At 46.3% G+C, this 19,562-nt stretch overlaps 1 protein-coding gene across 1 annotated transcript in view; it reads left to right on the forward strand.

The window, feature by feature from the left end:
* Window positions 1-3,926: 3,926 nt before the first annotated feature.
* Window positions 3,927-19,562, forward strand: part of anapc1 (anaphase promoting complex subunit 1) — a 41,866-nt gene continuing 26,230 nt past the window's right edge. The window contains exons 1-24 of the mRNA XM_086173413.1: window positions 3,927-4,101; window positions 4,750-4,989; window positions 5,080-5,244; window positions 5,352-5,394; window positions 5,479-5,576; window positions 5,972-6,054; window positions 6,767-6,840; window positions 6,919-7,064; window positions 7,152-7,309; window positions 7,418-7,546; window positions 8,529-8,747; window positions 8,849-8,944; window positions 9,040-9,130; window positions 10,004-10,069; window positions 10,168-10,305; window positions 10,537-10,680; window positions 12,481-12,541; window positions 14,092-14,147; window positions 14,510-14,641; window positions 14,731-14,805; window positions 15,646-15,777; window positions 15,876-16,045; window positions 17,510-17,601; window positions 17,862-18,010. Of these exons, the coding sequence (XP_086029539.1) occupies window positions 4,774-4,989; window positions 5,080-5,244; window positions 5,352-5,394; window positions 5,479-5,576; window positions 5,972-6,054; window positions 6,767-6,840; window positions 6,919-7,064; window positions 7,152-7,309; window positions 7,418-7,546; window positions 8,529-8,747; window positions 8,849-8,944; window positions 9,040-9,130; window positions 10,004-10,069; window positions 10,168-10,305; window positions 10,537-10,680; window positions 12,481-12,541; window positions 14,092-14,147; window positions 14,510-14,641; window positions 14,731-14,805; window positions 15,646-15,777; window positions 15,876-16,045; window positions 17,510-17,601; window positions 17,862-18,010 (2,733 nt within the window). The 5' untranslated portion in view covers window positions 3,927-4,101; window positions 4,750-4,773. The remainder of the gene's footprint in view (window positions 4,102-4,749; window positions 4,990-5,079; window positions 5,245-5,351; window positions 5,395-5,478; window positions 5,577-5,971; window positions 6,055-6,766; window positions 6,841-6,918; window positions 7,065-7,151; window positions 7,310-7,417; window positions 7,547-8,528; window positions 8,748-8,848; window positions 8,945-9,039; window positions 9,131-10,003; window positions 10,070-10,167; window positions 10,306-10,536; window positions 10,681-12,480; window positions 12,542-14,091; window positions 14,148-14,509; window positions 14,642-14,730; window positions 14,806-15,645; window positions 15,778-15,875; window positions 16,046-17,509; window positions 17,602-17,861; window positions 18,011-19,562) is intronic.

Here is a 19,562-nt window from a genome sequence, read left to right on the forward strand (position 1 = left end):
GTGGAGATGATGCTGGCAGATACCTGAGCTGCAGTAATCAGCAGCTGATATGGCACCATGACCTGCCGCCGCTCGCCGTCGGCGCAGAGCCCCGTTGGCAGAGCTGAAGTTGCCTCAAGATCTATTTTCTCTCCGAGGGGCTGCATTGGAGCTGCGCGTCAGCGAGGCCGAGGACGAAGAAACGCAACGTTTAAACATATAAACATGATCGAAAAGGAAAAAAGTTCTGCAGATGCAGCTTTTGCTTTGAGAATGCTGACATGGAAGTCCAAAGAAGGTCAGATGGAGCTGCGTGGTCGATCCAGAGAAAGAGAGAAACGGGTGGAGAAACATCTACAGAGGTGGAGGTGTGACCTGGAAAGGAGAGGAGTGAAGGTTTAGCTGTTGCATGAGAAGAGCCCAAGTGGAACGGTGAAGAGATGAAATGGACATCAGCACATGCTGGATGTTGTGGAGATAAAGTAAAACTGAAATGGTTTGGACATGGGCATGGAATGGTGAAGATCTGGGTAGAAGAACACTGAGGTTGGAGATAGCAGGCAGGAGAGAGAACAGGAAGTTACAGGAGATGGCCAGATGGAGGCAGATGATTGGCCGTGAAGGAAAAGTTGGTGTTAACGGGCCGAGAGGCTCGTCTCCGACAGACGCGTCAGCGGGTAAATTATTTTAAACACAAGAAACGAAGAAGGAAATGGTGAGGGAGCCGGAGGGATAAGATCGAACGCAATAACCAGGAAACAGCAACAACAGCAGGAACGACTTTCTGGCTCGGATTCCGTCCGATCTGCGGAGACGAACCTGCTGCGCAAATTGTTGTTGTCTCATCTCTTTAACATTTCCATTTAGATTTATCAGCCTATCCATCTCACAGTCTCTTAATACATTTATCCCCTCCTTGGTCTCACACACCCACACACACACACACACACACATGCACACACACATGGGGCGCCGTGGTGATTTTGTCTGGGAGTGTTGACTGGGCCGCGTCACACACTGCGTTGTTGCGCGACATCCATCGCATCCATCACCCGCCCAGACTCCTCGTTTTCCACCCAGATGCAATTTTTCATGATAAATTAGGACCAATTGGTTTAGATGCGGAGTGTGTAACGCAATAAATCTGCCGTGCAGCCGATCCATCTCTCTGTCAACGCGAGGTTTGCTCTAAACCAGACATTAGCTAGTTCTTTTACTTACCACCTAACTTCTTCCTTGCCCTGCCGCGGCCAATCACCTGCCTCCGTCCAACACTCTCACGCCATATCACTTCATGTCCTCTTTCACTCCATCAACAAATCTCCCGATAATAATAATAACACTTATACTACTAAAACTAATATAAAAACAATAATAGCATTCACAATCATAATAATAATAGTATTATTATGATTGTGAATGCTATTATTGTCTTCCCAATAATTCTGTGTGTATTCTGTTTCTTCTGTTTTTACTTATGAAGCGTCTTTGAGTGTCATGAAAAGCGCTATAAAAATCCCATGTATTATTATTATTATTATTATTATTATTAATGATGCTAATGGGAATGCTAACAACAATACTAATACTAATACTAATACTAATACTAATACTAATACTAATACTAATACTAATACTAAAAATGCATTTGTACATACCAGTCAGTTTGGTTTTGATGGCTCTAACGTTTGCTTGCATTTGATGCACAAACCGATTTTTTCCCTCGTATCTTTACGATCAGCTCATTCATGTGTGTCAGTAAGTCCGCAGAAAAAGCCAATCTGTGTCATTCAGCTCAGGAAAATTCTCAAGTAGTTCCAAAATTGATATAATCTCCTGTTTGAGCTCCCACATTCATTCAATCATTCACATCAAATATGAATTCTATACCAATTTTTGGCGTGGCGGATAAAAAAGACCAACGGGCCGGATGTGGCCCGCGGGCCGGATGTGGCCCACTTCTGATCTAGACCTCCTTCTCTCCAAATATCTAACATGTGCCGTCCAACTGATGGACTCATTCCTGATCCTCTCCATCCTGGTCACTCCCAAAGAGAACCTCAACATCTTCATCTCTGCAACCTCCAGCTCTGCCTCCTGTCTTTTTGTCATTGTAACTGTGTCAATGTCGAGGCCATACAGCGATGCTGGTCTCACCACTGTCTTGTACACCTTTCCTTTCATTCTGGCCGATAGTCTTCTATCTCATAGTACCCCTGACACTTTTCTCCACCCACTCCAACCTACCTGAACCCGTTTCTTACCTCTTTTCTGTTGACCCTAATTACTTTAAATCCTCCAACTTCTTGATCTCCACTTCCTTTAGCCTCAATGTTTCACCTTCGTTCGTCTCCTTTATCATATTACTCTTTACTATATGAATATACTAGCATATGATAAAATACTAGCATTATTATTATTATTATTATTTCTATTATTATTATCATTCCTGTTATTATTATTAATGATAGTTATTATCATTTTTATAAAACATTGTTATTAGCATTACAATGAGTATTATCAATGATATTATTATTAATAATAATAATAAAATAATTACATTATTAATTGATAACATTAATAACGCTATTGGGAATGCTAATGCTAATGCTGAAAACGTACCTCTTCAACAAGCACTATCCCACTAATCGCACTTAGCTCCCCCACCAAAAAAAAACCAAAAAAAAAAAAACGAAGAAATGATTGTATGTATGTACATGGTTTTGGCTATTTGGTTGCGTGGTGTCTTCTGAATAACGACTTCTGGTACTTTGGATCTGGTACTTCGGTTATTGAATGGCAATTTTTGTAAAAGCGTCTGCTAAATGACTGTAATGCTAATGCTAATGCTATTGCTATTGCTAATAACAATAACAACAACAATAACAACAACAATAATACTAATAGGGGGCTGCATGGTGGAGCAGCGGTTAGCGCTTCTTCCTCACAACGTGAAGGTCCCTGGTTGGATTTACACAGTATGGAGTCTCCATGTGTCTGCAAGGGGTTCCTCCAGGTTCTCCAGGTTCCTCTCACAGTCTCAAAACATTCGGCGCTTCATTGGAGACCCTGACTTGACCCTGAATGGCTGTTTTTTCCATATGTGAATGACTGAGTGAATGGTTGTTTGTCTCCCTAAGTGGCCCTGTGATTGACCGGTCCACGGATGCAATGATGACTGAATGAATGTTTACGCTGCTGGAACTACTGAATTATTCCCACAGCCTCTGAATGGGGTTTTATTTCCAGTTCTGATCAGAGATCAGGAGGTGAAACGGGGAAGTAATGCCGGTCCTTATATGTACGCCTTGGTGTGACTCTGCAAAGACCCGGCTCGTTAGTCACCACTTCCATGTGTAAATATCAGCAAATTACTGTTAATGAGTGAATGTGAGTCTATGGAAGATGTTCATCAGCTTCCTCTGGAAGCTCAAAACTAAGTAAATGTCACTTTTTATGCTGAATCATTTGTTATCAGTGCTATCGAACAATTGGTAGCGAACATTCTTTAATCTATTTTGTTTTTTAAGCATTTTAATTCATAAGTAAAACTTAGAAATATACTTGGGAAAAGGAACTTCTTTTCTCTGTGAGGGAAAATCCAGCTACGCATATGAATAAAATAATAATACTTAAGAGTCAAATTATCTACGTCTTTGTTGCCCCCTCTCTGTTTTATCATCTTCAACGATCAATTTAAATAGTCAATTGAATTATTTTGAAAGTTAAAAAAGAATAAACTGTAAATATTTTGGGACAGATAATCTAGAAATAAATAAAATATATAATTTTGTTGAACATTAAATATTTAATATATCCAGTTGCGGGTTTGGCGGTTTTTATAGAGCGGAGAGATAACGTCATCCGGCTGACGCATGCGTACTTCCCTCCTGGGGGGATTCCCTCCCGCTGATTGGTTTCCTCCCTCCGGAAGAGGATGACGGGACAGCAAACATGTCCGCGCTCGTTTGAAAACCTGTGTTCGCCCTCCGCAGCCGAATCCGGAGCCCGGAGCAGCTTTCATGTTGTTGCACGGAGACCGCAGCGTTGATTTGAAGTCAGACGGACTCGGAGAAGAGACAAGGACTCCACGATAAGAGCCAGACTATTCCTTATTATCAGGTCGGCGGTACGATGTGCCCCCCCCCGTCTGCCGGTTGCTTGCCGATGCTAGCAGTTTGGCACTTAGCATGCTAATGAAAACAGTGACAGCTATACTTTTTATCTCAGCTAAACTGATAGTTACCATTAGCAACATGTGCGCATGGGGGTAAAATGTGTGCTGTACGTTAATCTGGTAAATATCCAAACTGACAGTTGAATATAGTTAGCTGTTAGCATGTAGCTTAAAACAGTTAGCAGTTTATGGTTTATGCTGTTGATACTGGAAATAATGTTGGGGTCTCTTTATTTTGCGTCTAGATTCAATGCACACGTTAAGCCTGGGGCCTTTTGTTTATTAAAGCAGCAACACATTGAACTGAGTACTGCTAAACTTCAGTCTAGTTCCTGTGTATCTAAATAACTAGACAGCTTGTCTTCTTAATCTCTCTGGTGTTGTTAGCAGCTCACCGGCAGAGATTTTGCAGTTTAACAACACCTAAACCATCGATTTACTTCGTTGTATTGTTTATACTTCATGTTGGCCTTGCTGTTTTTCATTGCTTGTCGAAGAACATGTCACACCAACACATAGTATATCATTAAATATGAAAGCTATGCTTATTTGCAAGCATTGCGTTTATTCTTCATCCCCCTCCACACACACAGAAATAATGCTGATATCTGGGACTCATGTCGGAAGTCGTGTATGAAGAGACAGCCACGATGATCGCCGCAGGGGAATTGCAGTCGTTTGTCCCGTTTGGCCGTGAGCATTGCAGGAACCATCCCAACGCCTTCAACCTGCAGCTCAGAGAGCTCCAGCCAGCTTCTGAGCTCTGGTCGTCAGACGGTGCTGCCGGCCTTGTGGGTTCCCTGCAGGAAGTCAGTCTGCAGGAAAGAGAGAGGGTGAGGGACGCAGCGCTAGCTTTCGCGGTGCTACAGTTACTGATCGTCATATGTTGAGCTAACAATATATATATTTTTTTTCTGTCCCAGGAATGTTGGCAGCTGAGGAAGGGCTACGTGAGAGTCCGAGAGGAGAACGTGGAGTTCGAAGAGGAGCTCTACACCGCGGGAAACGTGGTGGTCTGGAGCCAGGGCAGCCGGACGCAGGGCTCCAACGTGTACAAGGCCTTCACGGTGGACAGCCCCGTGCAGCAGGTTGGGAACCAAATCAGCTGTTGGATAAGGAGTGAGAGAAAGCTTGTCCTCTTACTGACATCTCGATAATCCATAAATAATGAATAATGTTTTTTCTCCATTTACAGGCTTTATGGTGTAACTTTGCTGTTCCTCAGAACAAGAAAGATGGTACGTCGTCGTTATTTTTTTTTCCGGTGGAGTGTGACTCCACGTCGGCTCTCAACGAAGGTTTGCGTGGGATTGTTTCCGCAGAGGAAGAGGTGGAGCACACGGTGTGCATCGTCCAGAACAGCTGCGTCAACGTTCACTCGGTGACCGGGAAGGATTTCATCTCGCCGCTGCCGTTCCAGGTGAGCCTCGCTGACGCCGACGCCGAGGATTTTATTTAAATTTTATTTCAACGTTAGATATCAATCAAGAGGAAATTACCTGCTATAAATTTCAACCGCTCTCGTCACTGGAACTCATCTCGGGCCACCAAGGTGGCAAACACAATGCAGATGCTAATCTCCGGTCCGAGCGTCACAACTCTTGCAATTGATCCTGTGAGTGTGTCCGTAGTTCAGACAATACGTGACATATCTTCTGAGGACCTCTTCATTCCAGCTGAAAACAGAGTAATACTGATCACTGCCTCCACATGAGTTGCTTTCCTTCTAGTCTCAGATCCTGCTATTCATTTCCTTTCTTTTAATAAAAAAAGTAATGCAGACGGGGTTCTCTCATTTTAAAAATGATCTCCCAGGTCTCCAACGTATGGGCCACCAAGTTTGGACTTCTGCTGGAGAGAAAAACCACAGCAACGGATGCACAGCTCTGCCCCCCAGGGTACGCACGCACGCACACACACACACACACACACACACACACACACACACACACAGTTAGACTATCCTTACGTCAGAAGACTTTGAAAAGATTTGGAAAAGACTTGTGGATCATCTCACATCTGAAGACTAGTTTTTCGAGTATTTAGTCTCAGTCTCGTCTCAGACTGAGATTTCACAAGGACTGTGAATCTTACAGGGTCACTATTTACACAACTACAATCCAATTCTTTCAGCTGTTTTTCCAGCCATGCCATGTTTTCCCTGGGAAATTTGCAGAGCCTCTGCTGTTTCACTCCTATTGCCTTTCCTTCTCCACTTGGTGGTGATAATTTGGAGAGCCGTTAGCTCCACCATTTGCTCCTCGGAACAAATACCGTCTCTGCCACCAATATTTTCCATTTTTGTTGGAGCTCATCTTTTGGTTGTTGACTGTTATGTCACTGTGAAAACTGGAAGCGACAATTTCAAACATGTTTGATATTGTCGTAGGACCAAGACTAGGAAAAGACTGAGGTACGACTGCTAACATTACCCCCATATACTTAACCACTGCAGTGGTTTACGGGAGTGAGCCGCCACAGTAAAACTCCTAAAACACGCTTCTGACTTTCAGTTTTTTGTCTGCGACCATGAGTCTTTGGGTGTGAGCGCAGCATTAGCCTCCCTTCTCTCCACCCAGTGATTAGCTGCCAGTTGTTCTTCGTCCCCAGGGAGGCGCTGCCCACGGTCTTTAGCATGCTTCATCCCATAGACGAGATCGCACCGGTGGTGTGTAAGCCCACAGGTAAAGCCCCCGACCCCTCCTTCCTCCCAGAGCTGTCCCGCCGCTGTGCCCTGAGCCGCTGCCTGTCCCTTCTACCAGGCCAGCTGGAGGCCTCTCGGGTGCAGTACGTGTCCGACTCCACCATGAAGATGGTGTTCAGCTGCTGCCAGCCATCTATCGTCGTTTCCTATGACACCGTGCAGGGGTTTCACTCAGTCTGGGCTCTACGCAAGGTCACGCATGATGTGAGCGACACACACACACACACACACACACCTACACACTCGTATACGACGACATGGCCGTGACCTCCAGCCTCACACCTTCCTCAGGAGTGCTCCACAGTCCTGCGGCGTCCTGCAGAGCCCGCCAGTTCACCCCTGGGCCTGATGATGTCCAGCTTCCTGACGTCCCACCTTCGAAACGTCTCCCGCCTGGACTCTCCGGGTGGCAGCGGTGCCGGCGGACTCGTTCCTGGGGCAGGAGCCAGGTAGGCCTTCAGAGAACCTGCAAGAGCTTTTAAGCCCTTAAGGTTTTTGTAACATGAAATAGCACGCTCGCCGCAGCCACAATCTTTGTTTTTCTTTTGTGCGCCCAGTGGCGTCGGCTCAGGCTCTCCTCTGCACTACGGCGCTCTGCACAGCCACAGCGGTCGCACCGTCACGTCGTCGCCGGGATTGCACTCCCGCCTCCACTCCCCCAGCATATCCAGCATGGCAGCCCTCAGGTCAGTCTGATTGACGGCTCTGCAGCGGAACCTAGACTTACCAGCGGATCGATCAACTCAGGAGTTTACTGAGATACGAGCCATCGCTCAGTGGATTTTGCTTAATGATACAAGTTGAGATCCGAGTTAGGAGCGAGCAGGGTGAGCGTTTGACAGCGACGTAGCCGGTTCTGTCCGTGTAGTGGCGTTTAAAACAGTCGGACTTGCCGCCCGCCAGTAGATAGCCCAGAAAAATCATTGAAAAACCCGAGCAAGGTATACATGTTGTGGACTGAAGAGATGGAGAGGTTCTCGGTGAGATACGGTGACCGAGAGCTTGGTCCGGGAGAAGGCAGGAGAAATTTTCTGGGGAATTTGGTGCAGCGGACGGCGGGAGCGTCGATGAACGAGGCGTCGGAAGAGTCGCTCAAAGCCGGTTAGGGACGGTTTGATGTTTGAGAAAAATGAGTGGCTTCCCTCCGTCCATAAATGAAACTTAGACATAAATTGTTGCATTTAGCAACACATCGTCACCTTAAGGGTGTAGCCAGTGAGTTTAGCAATGAATTGTCTGATCTCAAGGCAAATACACTTATACAACCAGTTTGTTTCTTTACATTTCTTTTCTTTAAGTGTGTAGCCACTAGGTTAAGTTAAGCAGTAGAGCACCAAATGAAAAAATCACCACCACCAGCATCTTTGTTTGATCACTTATGTAACTACACTGAATAAAACCACTTTATTTCTTTACATTCTCTTTTATTAAGTATCATTAATAACAATTACTTTTCTTAAGTAAAACGCGTCACAAAACCAGCAGGCTGGAAGGGATAAATAGCATTTTAATCCATTTAAAACCTTAATTTGTTATATGAGCAAATTAAGTTCCAAGCTCAGTCACAGCGTCAATCAAAACTCAAAAGTCACGGTTCGCCTGCTTTCCCTTTTCCAAGAAGCTCCATGGAGCGATGGCATTCTCACCGTTCCCGTTCTCCCCCCGCAGCCGCGCCCACTCTCCAGGCATGGCCGCCCCCTCCCTGACAGGCGTGGCCCGGTTCAACAGCTCCTTCCACAGCCAGTCTCCCCGGGGTCACCACAGCCCGCCGTCCTTGCTGAACAGCACCGCCAACGAGACGGTGCTGGCGCCCGAGATGGAGCCCATCGTGCCCGACCTGTGCATGGAGCAGCTGTGGAGCGAGGCGGTCACGGCCGGCTGTCAGAGGTAACGCGCGTCACGTCCGGCCGACGAGAACAGACGCGGGAGATTGACGTCCTCCCTTAAAACCGCGGCCGCTCGTGTTTTCCCACGGTCGACTTTCCCAGAGAGATGAGCAGCCAGGCGTCCAAAGTGTTCCTGACCTCCGACCTCTGCGAGAACCGCTACCTGTGCTTCCTGGTGGAATCTCACCAGCAGCTCAGGTGCGTCCTTTACCTGGAATGGTCACAGTCTTACTGCGTTTGCTGCGTTGAGACAGACCCGGTCCACTTGGTCCCGGTCCCGCTTGTTTCCACAGATGCGTGAAGTTTATGGAGAGCAACGATACGTCGCAACTCCTCTTCGCCGCCGTCACCACCCTTCCCGCCAAAGACGCCGAGCCCCTGCAGGTAAGCGCCTCTCCTAAAGCTCCACCTGGGGAGCACTGGTTTACTGGTAAGCGCTTCCTCCTCACAGAAGGTCCCCGGTTGGATTCCTACCTTTCTGCGTGGAATCTCCATGTCCCCCCCGTGTCCACGTTGGGGTTCCTCAGGGTTCTCCGGGTTCCTCCCGCGGTCCAAACACCCGCTGGAGGTTCACCTCCTGGCTGAGAACCTTAATAGTCAAGATTTGTTGATGAGAGGGTGAATGGTTGTTTGTTTTTGTGATGTGTGAATGAATAAAAGGTGGTTTTCCCAAAATGGCATGTGAATGAGAGGGTGATTTTTTTTTTTTTTTTTTTGGTTTTTGTTTTTGTCTATATGAGATGTAAGTGACTGTATGTTTATGTGACATGTGAATGGCTGTATGTGGCCCTATGATTGACAGGGGTCTAATTACAGCTTGGATGTGCTCCATCTCCAGGATGGGTGAAATAGATATTGAATGAATGAATGAGGCATCTGGAGGTGGAACTGAATCACTGAGATAATAAACAAACAAATGCACAGACCTCGGGCCGCATCAAGGTTTTAATTGGTTCTCCTTCTTGCTCTGAGATGGAGGCGTGGACCAGAGAATGAATGATAGTGTTGTGAATGAGAGGGTGAATGGTTGTATCTATTTGACATGGCAGTAAGTGAGTGAATTGTTGCGTCTATATGCTGTGTGAATGAGAGGGTGAATGGTAGTTTTTTTTTTTTTAATTTTATTTTTCTGTATTTCCCATAATGGTGTGTGAATGAGAGGGTGAATGGTTGCGTAGATGATGAAAGAATGTGTGAATTTTGTTTTCCTGCCTCTCTAGGGTTTTGTTCAGAATGTCTCTATGTGTGTCCCATCAGACCATAGACGCCATGCTGGTTCTGGAGGCCTGCGGCAGCCTGGTCCTCTACACCGGCATTACCCGGGTGAGGAGCTTCAGATCAGCGTGGAAGCGCTGGCACGATGGGGTCGCGAACCTATCGAGCGATACAGAAATGACATTCCCGCTCTGGTGCGCCTCCAGGTGAGCAAGGTGTTCGTCCCCGGCCTCCTGACGCCCACCTTCAGCCTGGCAAACCACCTCCCCCACCTCGGCGTGCCGATGGAGAACATGAGCACGCCGGCCAACGCCGGCAGCCGACACCTTCAGAGGCTGGACGAGGTACCTCCAACTGTAATTCAGATGATTTCGCGTCTTGTGAGTGAGACGCACGTTCACCGTCCCGGAGGTCTTTGGTATTTCCCGCCACTTTCGCTCAGCGTGGCGCAATTTGAGGGGGGAAAAACCTTGGGTTTATTCCCCAGCACCGATTCACCGATAATCCGCGCCGCACGCCTAAACATGACCTCGCAATCTTTATCCTTACGACCTTCACGCCCTTCCCTCCTCCAGGCGGCCATGCCGTCTCCCGTGTCAGAGCTCCGGGGCCCGAGCATGAAGCACCACGAGGCCTCCTTCTTGGAAGACTACGCCTTCCAGCAGGCCATGCCCTACATCCACGCCCTGCGGGACCCCGTCTGCAATCGGGTTACTCTGGTAGGTCCACGTTCGTACCCGTGATTCGCGTTCGAGTGTGTTGTTTTCTGCCGGACACGCACGATTCTCCGCTTAACGAATAACGTGGCGGTGCAGAGCAGCGTCTGCAGGCAGCTGCTCTGACACACAGCCTCGCGCCGTTCATTGATCCGCGGCCATTCCCCCCCTCGATACAGCAATCTGGAGACTGATTGTTTTCCTCTGCGGCTCAGCGCAGCGCCGTCTGCTCCCGGTGTTGTCATGTTAACTTTTTATTTTCTTGCCTTTTTTTTTTTTCTTTTTTTTTTTTGTCCTATAATCAGTTTCCTGTGAAATGCTGTCAAGAGCAGTGCCGGCCCTCCGGACAACACGGGATAAAGACATCACACGGGGCCTGCTAGATATTTGCAAAAGTTGAAGCTGCACATTTGAGCCGGGATCTGTCTGGATGTAAAGTAATCCCATAAAAAAATTATGTACAATTTGGGCTATTTTAGAATCTTGACGTACCAGAGCATCGACTTTGGGGTTTTCTGAGATCCGAGCTCTGTGATTGGAGCCCAGATCTGAGTTAGGAGCGAGCGGGGTGAGCGTTTGACACCGTCGGGCTGCCGCTGTGCGGAAAGTGATGTTTCAAAACAGCCGGGCGTGAGGTATGGTTGTGGACTAAAGAGATGGAGAAGTTATTTTCGGTGAGATACGGAGACGTAGAGCATCGTCTGTGAGAAAGATTTGGAGATTTGGTGCAGCGGACGGCGGGAACATCGACGGATGAGGCATCGGAAAAGTTATTCGGAGCCGGTCGGGGACGGTTTGATGGTTTTGGAAAGAGGAGTGGCTGCACTCTGTCCATGAATGAAGTTTAGACATTAAGTGTAGCACAGTGTGCATGTTACATTTACCACCATATAATAGCATTGAGCGTCTAGCCAGTAAGTTAAGCAGTAAATTATCCAATCTCAAGGAAAATACACCTATAATAATCAGTTTGTTCCTCTTTTATCATATTATTGTTTGTAATCCAGCAGTTGCTATTTAGAAAGTACATTTTTCTTATTTAAGAACACATTATAAAAATGGGGGGCTGGAATGGGTTAATAGCGTTTCAGTTCATTTCAATGGGGAAATTTAAGTTCAAATCTGTGCAGATTGAGTTCGGAGCGACGGCACAAATCGAACTCATAAGTTAAGGTATTTCTGTGCGAGAAGCTTTAATTCAAGTCAAGTCAGATGTTGTTCATACGGCGACAAATCACAACCGAGATATCTGATATCCCTCAGCAGAGTAACCCCGTGGAAATGTAACAAGGGGTTAGGCTAACGCTAACGCTAAACTGTCTCAAAAAGAAAGGTTTTAAGAGCTCCGGCTCCCTTTTCTACTTCAAACATGAACCGTCTGTAAGCTCCAGAACGATGCGCTCGTGGTCGAACCTCCACCCAAACCAGTTTTTGACCACCAGCTGCAAAAAGCCAAACGCACACTGCGACGTTTGCAAGTTTAACGCAAGCCAAGCAGCTTCTCGCCGTGTCGTCTTTTCTTCCCAATGTTGTTGTCTGAAGAGGTTACATCTCACGCCGCCCCCAGGTTATTTTGCAATTTGGCTGAATGTTTTTTTTTTTTTATTCAGCAACAGGAGTTTAAAAGGCATTAATTGCACATGCATGCTCAGGAGATGTAGCTGATCCCTCATCCTGCTCTTCCCCCACTAGATTTATGGATCATCCGCCTATTGTCGGAGCTGATAAGAGGCTCCACTTGTATTTTATGACACAAAATTGAACGGATGTGGATTGAGTTTTTGCACCATTTCCTCCCCGCAGGAGCTGAGCAGCGGCACAATGCTGAGGATCTCCGTCCCAGAGGTGGCCACCTCCGAGCTGGGTAAGCCGCTCCGAAACAGGTCGTCTGTAACCAACATATTTCCGTCTGGAAATGTTTGTTTAGCATTCTTTCATTATCTTAACCACTTATCCTGCACTCAGGGTTGCAGGGAGGGCGGCAGAGTCTATACCAGCTGTCTTTGAGCGATAGGCGAGGTTCACCCTGGACCCGTCCATCACAGGGACACATAAGAAGACGTGCAAACAATTGCGCCTCTCATTCATGAGTTATTCAACCATTCATCCTCTCATTCACACGTCAAGACAAATTCAGCCTCTGATTCACATGTAGAGAAATATAACCGCTCACCCTCTCATGCATCTGATGGAAATGCAATAATTCACTCTTTCATTGGCATTACTGAAAATATACAACCATTCACTCCTTCATTCACATGCCGTATCGAAACAAATTCACCCTCTCATTCACATGTATTCGAGGGATATACAACCATTCACCCTCCCATTCACACGTCCTATAGACATGCAGCCTGTCACGCTGTCATTTGCATGACAGAAACACACAACCATTCACTCCGTCATTCACGAGTCACGTGTCATGTAGACACGCGAACATTCACACGTCAGATAGATAAATTCAGCCTCAGAAGCGCAACCGCTCATTCTTTCGTTCACACGTCATATAGACGTGCAGCTGTTCACCCTCTCATTCACATGCCATATTGAAATAGTCACCTTCTCATTCACATGAATTAGGACATACAGCCATTCACATGTTTATTCACATATAATATAGAGACAAATTCACCCACTCATTCACGCGTCAGAAATATACAGCTATTCACCCTCTTATTCAAGATTCAAAGTGTTTATTGTCACATGTACAGTGTAGATAGGGGTTTCCCTATACAGTGAAATTCCTACTTTGCGTTCCGCAGTGCATTTGGATATTCACATTATATAGAGACACGCAACCATTCTCACTCTTTCAATCGCATGACAGAAGTACACAACCATTCACCCTCTCATTCACATTTCAGTTTTCTGTGTTTTTTTTTTTTTTTTGAAATTTCTTTTAAGGATGACAGCCCACACACACGCAGAAGGCTGAGTCAGAGCAGTTAAATCCTGCAAATTAAGTTTGCGAGCTGCACGTTGTGGCTGCAGAGCGGCATATTACCCTGGATGCCATTACAGGGCAGACATGTATATTATATATATATATATATAGATGTTTTTGTCCGTATAGCTTGGTGGCAATCGATCCCTGCAGATGAGACTTTCCCCTCCTAATGAAATGGCATTTATCCACGTTCCTGGCTGACCTTTCCCGCGCCCCACAGCCACTTAACATATTCTGCCCGGGTCCGTTCTTATTGGTCTGATCGGATAGTAATTAATTACCGTCGTTGTAGTTTTATTTTAATTCAATTTTTTTTTTTTTTTTTTTGTTTAACTTCCTGGTGTTTAGGTTCCACCTGAAATATTCAAACGGAAATAAAAGAAACGGTTATTAACCGGCTTCTCTCATTCAGGGACTCCAGATGCCAGGACAGTCCCAACTTTTTATTTGTCTGTTTTTCCCCGCAGTGAGGAAATGTCTGCAGGCCATCCGTTTCATCCTGCCCAAAGAGGCCGCCATGAAGGTGGGAAGACAATCTTTACTGGATTTATTTTGACAGTTTTCACGCGAGAACAGTCTCAAAGCAACAAAAAAAATCTCTGTACTGAGAACTCAAGGGCGTCTTTCCGCTCTCGATCTGGACAAACTCAAAGAAATACCTTCAGCGCTTGACCCAGTGCAACCTTAAGGTGTGAAGGTGCTCTGTAAGTGGAGCTTCATGCCTTAAAAACACAAGGGAGGGATTATTTCTCCCATGTGAGTCACAGTCACAAACAATTCTTATCATTTGCCGGATTATTATTTGGATTACTGTGATTTAAAGTCACGAGTTTGACCCGATGAACCATTCAGAGAGCTGGGATGTTCCTTTCGCGCCCCGTGCAGGTGTTGGTGAAGTGGTACAACATCTACAACGCCCCCGGGGGCACCAGCGCCCACGCCGAGTGGAACCTGTTCGTCACCTGCTTCATGACGCTGATGGGCTATAACACCGAGCGCCTGGCCTGGACGCGCAATGTGAGTCAGGCAGAAAGTGAAGCTTAAAAACAAAAAACACAGTTTTGTTTTTTTTTGTTCTCCTGACCCTTGACCTCTACGCTCCGCAGCTGCACTTCGAGGTTCCCCTCTCTCCGGTGATCGCCGCCAAGAAGGCCCGTCCTTCCGACGGGGGCTCCGAGGAGGTCTGAGGAAAAGGACTCAAACACTCCCCAGCATACACATGCGAAAATACTCCACATCAGCAAGGGGATCGTTGAACGTTTGAAAGTCAAAAAGTGACTTATTACGCGCTTGAATTTCAAAATATCAGTTTTGTGGTTGTTTTTGCAAAATGCAAACAGGAATAAGTGCACACCCTTTTATCCTCTTAAATTAGACATCTTCAAAAAGCAATAAATAAGAATGAAACGGGGTGGACAGAGCATTGACTTAGCATTTTTCTCTTTTTTTTTTTTCTCAAATTAAACAGATCCCAGGATAGAAACCAACCAACTGAGGGCCTACTTTCTAAGTAAAAAAAATAGTCTTCAGAAAACAAATAAAAACGGTCTGTCTCAGGGATAAATGCAAACAGGGCTTTGAAAACAACCTCTCTTAATTATTACTGTTTTCTGTCGTCCCAAAATGCGCAATTCCCTCAGTGAACAAAGGTTTGCATGATGGTTCGAGTAGATCCATTGTATTGTACTTGCAGACGGGCTGATTTTGCCCTTTTCTTTGCCTTCAGGTGACAACCAAAGGGCTAACCTTGGGCCTAAAGGAACATGTGCATGTGTGTGCAAAAGAAATATATACATGCAACCAAATTGACACTCCCTATTGACCTTGTCATGCGTGCCTGCGTGCGCGTGTGTGTGTGTACACGTCATGGAAGTGTCACCTTTTAACATATTTCAACTTACAAATAATACATTTTTTTAACTTTCAAGACACATTGTGTGCACACATACTATGTACACGGTCATGTTGATTCTTGAACGTTGCAGAACTTCCCCTCCATCTTCTCCGTCTGCTCCCCCCAGGACTGGGAGTATCTTCTGGGCTCCCATTACCACCGGCAGATGATTTCCCAGCCTGCCCATGTCCCGCCGCACCCGGTCGGCGCCGCCTCCACCACCACTGCCGCCGCCGCGGACCCGGAGATGTGTTCCGCCGTAGGTCCCGCGTCCACGCTCCTTCAGAAATCCGGCACGCGCTCCCAACGCACCCGTGCACCAACCCCCCCCTCCTCTTTCCTCTCCCCCCGCTGCAGGCGCGCTCCCCTTCCAGTCCGTCTCTGAAGCTGGACGGCTCGGCGCCGCTTTTCCCGCACATCCCGGCCCTTTTCTACGTCCTGCACCTGCTCTACCAGGAGCTGCAGCTGAACGAGCTGCAGCGAGGCCGGGCCTCGTCCCTGGTCTGCCTTCTGCAGCAGCTCGCCAGGTAGCGACCCAGCCTCAACCCACCCCACGACGCTGCGCTAAGCTATTTCCATTTCGTGGCTCGGTGTCAATTGTTCATTTCAACGTTACAGAGAAAGACGAAAAAAAAAAAACAACAAAAAAAGAAACACGCATTTTTTTTTCCCACCGGTGGCATTTGACTGCCGCAATTAGCAGACAAGGGGAGCACGCCGCATTGTGTGTGTGTGTTTGTGTGTGCGTGTGTGTGTGTGTGTAATCAAGACCCTCCGGCAGAGTGTTGTGGAGAGAAAGCTTTGATTGGTGACAGCGACAATAAGAGAAAAGGTGGAGTGGGAGGGTGGAGGGTCCTCCACGGGTAATTTGCCCATGGCGGCTCCACGTGGGCTGTTGTGAAGTGTCGCACATTATTTCTGCCTGAGCTGCCGTGTGTGTGTGTGTGTGTGTGTGTGTGATGATCCCATCAGGCCTATTGATTAATCATCTTACCACCCTGCATTCAAGTGATTTCGTTTGAGAAATTGTGTTTGTTTTTCGTGTTTTTTTTTTGTTTTTTTTTAACACCAGCGACGTCAGACACATTTTTTTACTCGTTTTGTTTTAGACCTGAAAAGACAGACACGCATACACAAAAATGAAGTACTGCAGCCCCTTAAAATATGAATCACTTTATGTACGAATTTTTTTAAGATACAAAGCGTGATTCGTGCAAATTCTATCCTTGAAACGAGAAAATCAAAATTCAAAATTTGGCCCGTACGCGCCAAGCGAGCTCCCACAACTTGAATACGCTTAATGACGCCGCCGTATCTGAAATGATGCTGTTCTCACCTTGCAGATGGGCTGATGTTGAACTTGGTGAACTTCGGGCCTAAAGGAATACTTAAGTCACACTAAACTGTAACGTGTGTGCAAAAGAAATATTTAAGCAAACTGAGACTCCCTGTTGACACCCTGCAGCTTCATGCATCCCTCGGGAATTTTTTCTGGGTTGTTCACACATTACGCGCATCTCGTTTAAGATACGAACATACAAACCCACTTCTGGAACCAATTAAATTTGTATCTTAAGGGGCCGCTGTACCTATATATTGATCAGCCGACGGGATGCTAATCGCTTGTAGCTTCCAGTGCGGAGGACGTGATTAATCCCAATACCGTCTCAGTTTTCGCAGAGTGGGATTTGTGTCGGTTTCACAGCGGCGCGAACGTTTTCTATCTTGTCTCTTGGAAATTTGCGCCACGTCGCTGAAAATGCGTCTGCGACGAAACAGCTCGGAGGGTTTTCTTTGCTATTGCTAATAGCTAACGACAATTTGCCAAAGTATGACTTTTTTCACCTTTTCCACATCATTAAATTCGAAGTGTTTGTTATTTGTTTTGTGAAGCCGGAGAGGTAGCTTTAAACAAAACGATAAATAGCAAATGTATTGTCGATCCGATCAAAAGAAGATCTGCTGGTCTTCACGGTGTACGTTTGCGGCAGGGACCTGCAGCTGGAGGAGTACGTGGACCTGTACTGGAGAGACTACCCCTCGCTGATGGGCGGCTTCGCCGACAGCTGCGTACTGGACCCGGGTAAACAACCATTTTAATTTTCTGATAATGGCAGGAAGCAGACGAGACGCGGCGCCGGAGGTCGAGCGGGCCGCCGCCGCCCGTTCTTTTTATGTAACAGCGGCATTTCTTCTTCGTTGGTGCTCGGCCGTTGGGTTTTCCAGGGAGGAAGGAGTAATAGATAACTTCGCAAATGCTCCTACTGTACCGTCATCCATCCCTCTCCTTAATCCTGACGATCATGATAATGGTTTTTTTTCCATTTCCTTTCCAAAACTCAGCCCTGATCGGTCAAATGCAGCGTCCATCCTTCCTGCCGTCGGCGCCTCCCTGTATTTTCAGCTGGCTGAGCGGCTGCCTACGTGGCGAGGAGGCCCCGCCGTTCCCCTACCTGCCCGGCATCTGCCAGAGGATCCGACTCATGGTTCTGGTATGTAGGGAAACTTCAAATCCCCCCCCAAAAAATTTTATTTTGGACATCCGGCCCATTTTGCTTTTTTATCTGGCCCGCCGAACTATTTTCTTTGAATATTTTAACAAGTATTTTCAAACAATATTGAATTTAGAAACTTATTTTTTCCTTTTTTTTTTTCCCCTTTAATTTCTTTCCAAAATAATGTTGGTTGGTTCATTTACAGGACTGTCTCAGAAAATTAGAATATTGGGATAAGGTTCTTTATCTTCTGTAATGCAATTACAAAAACAAAAATGTTATCCATTATGTATTACAAATCAACTGAAATATTGCAAGCCTTTTATTATTTTAATATTGCTGATTATGGCTTACATCTTAAGAGAACTCAAAATATTAGAATATCATGAAAAAATATTTTTTGTTATTTTCTAATTGCATTACAGAGGATACAGAACTTTATCTAAATATTCTAATTTTCTGTGACAGTCCTGTATATTATTAGTAATGATTTTAAAATTGAAATAAAATGCCAAAAAATTGAATTATTTAAATTGAAATTTTCATTTTGTTCACCCAGTTTGCCGGCAAATTAAAATTAGATAATAAATGTTGCCCACCAGCCAAAATAATTGCCCACCCTTGGGTTAGACTCTTAAGAGTTTTTGACTGGCACCAAAAGCATCATATCCTTTTAGATTACCTTTGTGGAGTGATTTTTGTTTTGGTTTTTTATTTTGATCATGACATCTACCTCTAGTTGATATAGAGGAAAAACTAAATAAAAATTGAGTTAAAAAAAAAAAAAAGTTGCACAAAAGCGGGTGGAAGACACCAGGTGGCGCCCGTGCAGGCCGGCGCAGTTGACCCGACATGGCCTGTAAAAGGTCACTGTAATCAGATTACTCTCCAAACCTCTGTCAGGCGGTCTCGCTGACCGACGCACCTGCGAGGGGGGGGGGGGGGGGGGGGGGGCGTGCGGAAAGACTTGATTGAGAAGCTTCCCGGCTAATCCGCTTACGATGCCGTCAGTGTTGCTCTCTTTTCCGGAATGCAAAGAGCGAGTCGGGCCAGGAAGCGGCGAGGATCCGGCCACGTGCACGCATCCACCCGTCGCTCGTTGTGAAAAGGACACGGCGCCCTGAACGCACGTCTTTTTGGTGACGCAGTCCTGCAGGAGAACCAGGTGCCCTTTGGGTGCTGGACGGCCAGGATTAATTCCCGGGCTCTGGAACTGGGGCGGTGACGCATAGCACGCATTAGCGTTAGCTCGAAATTACCCCGGTGGAGCGTGGGCACGCGCGCGCGCACACACACACACACACACACACACACACAGGGACTCAGGAAAACACGCAGATACAGTAAGCCCAGACGGACGGAAACATCCGGGTGTTTAATGAGCTTTAATGCGCACAAACTACTTTGTTCTGTTATTCAGCTGATATTTTTACGGCTCGTCCTTTTTCCACAAGTCACTCAAAGTGAAATTGTAAAACATCCAGTCTTCGTGATTGGCCTGTGGAGCAGACGTTCTGGACGTGGAGCTCTCCGTACGAACAACTTTAGC

Source organism: Fistularia commersonii, chromosome 2 (genome assembly GCF_037954325.1).
Source record: "Fistularia commersonii isolate RoL2024-O1a breed Wild chromosome 2, RoL_Fcom_v1.0, whole genome shotgun sequence".
NCBI lineage: Eukaryota > Metazoa > Chordata > Actinopteri > Syngnathiformes > Fistulariidae > Fistularia > Fistularia commersonii.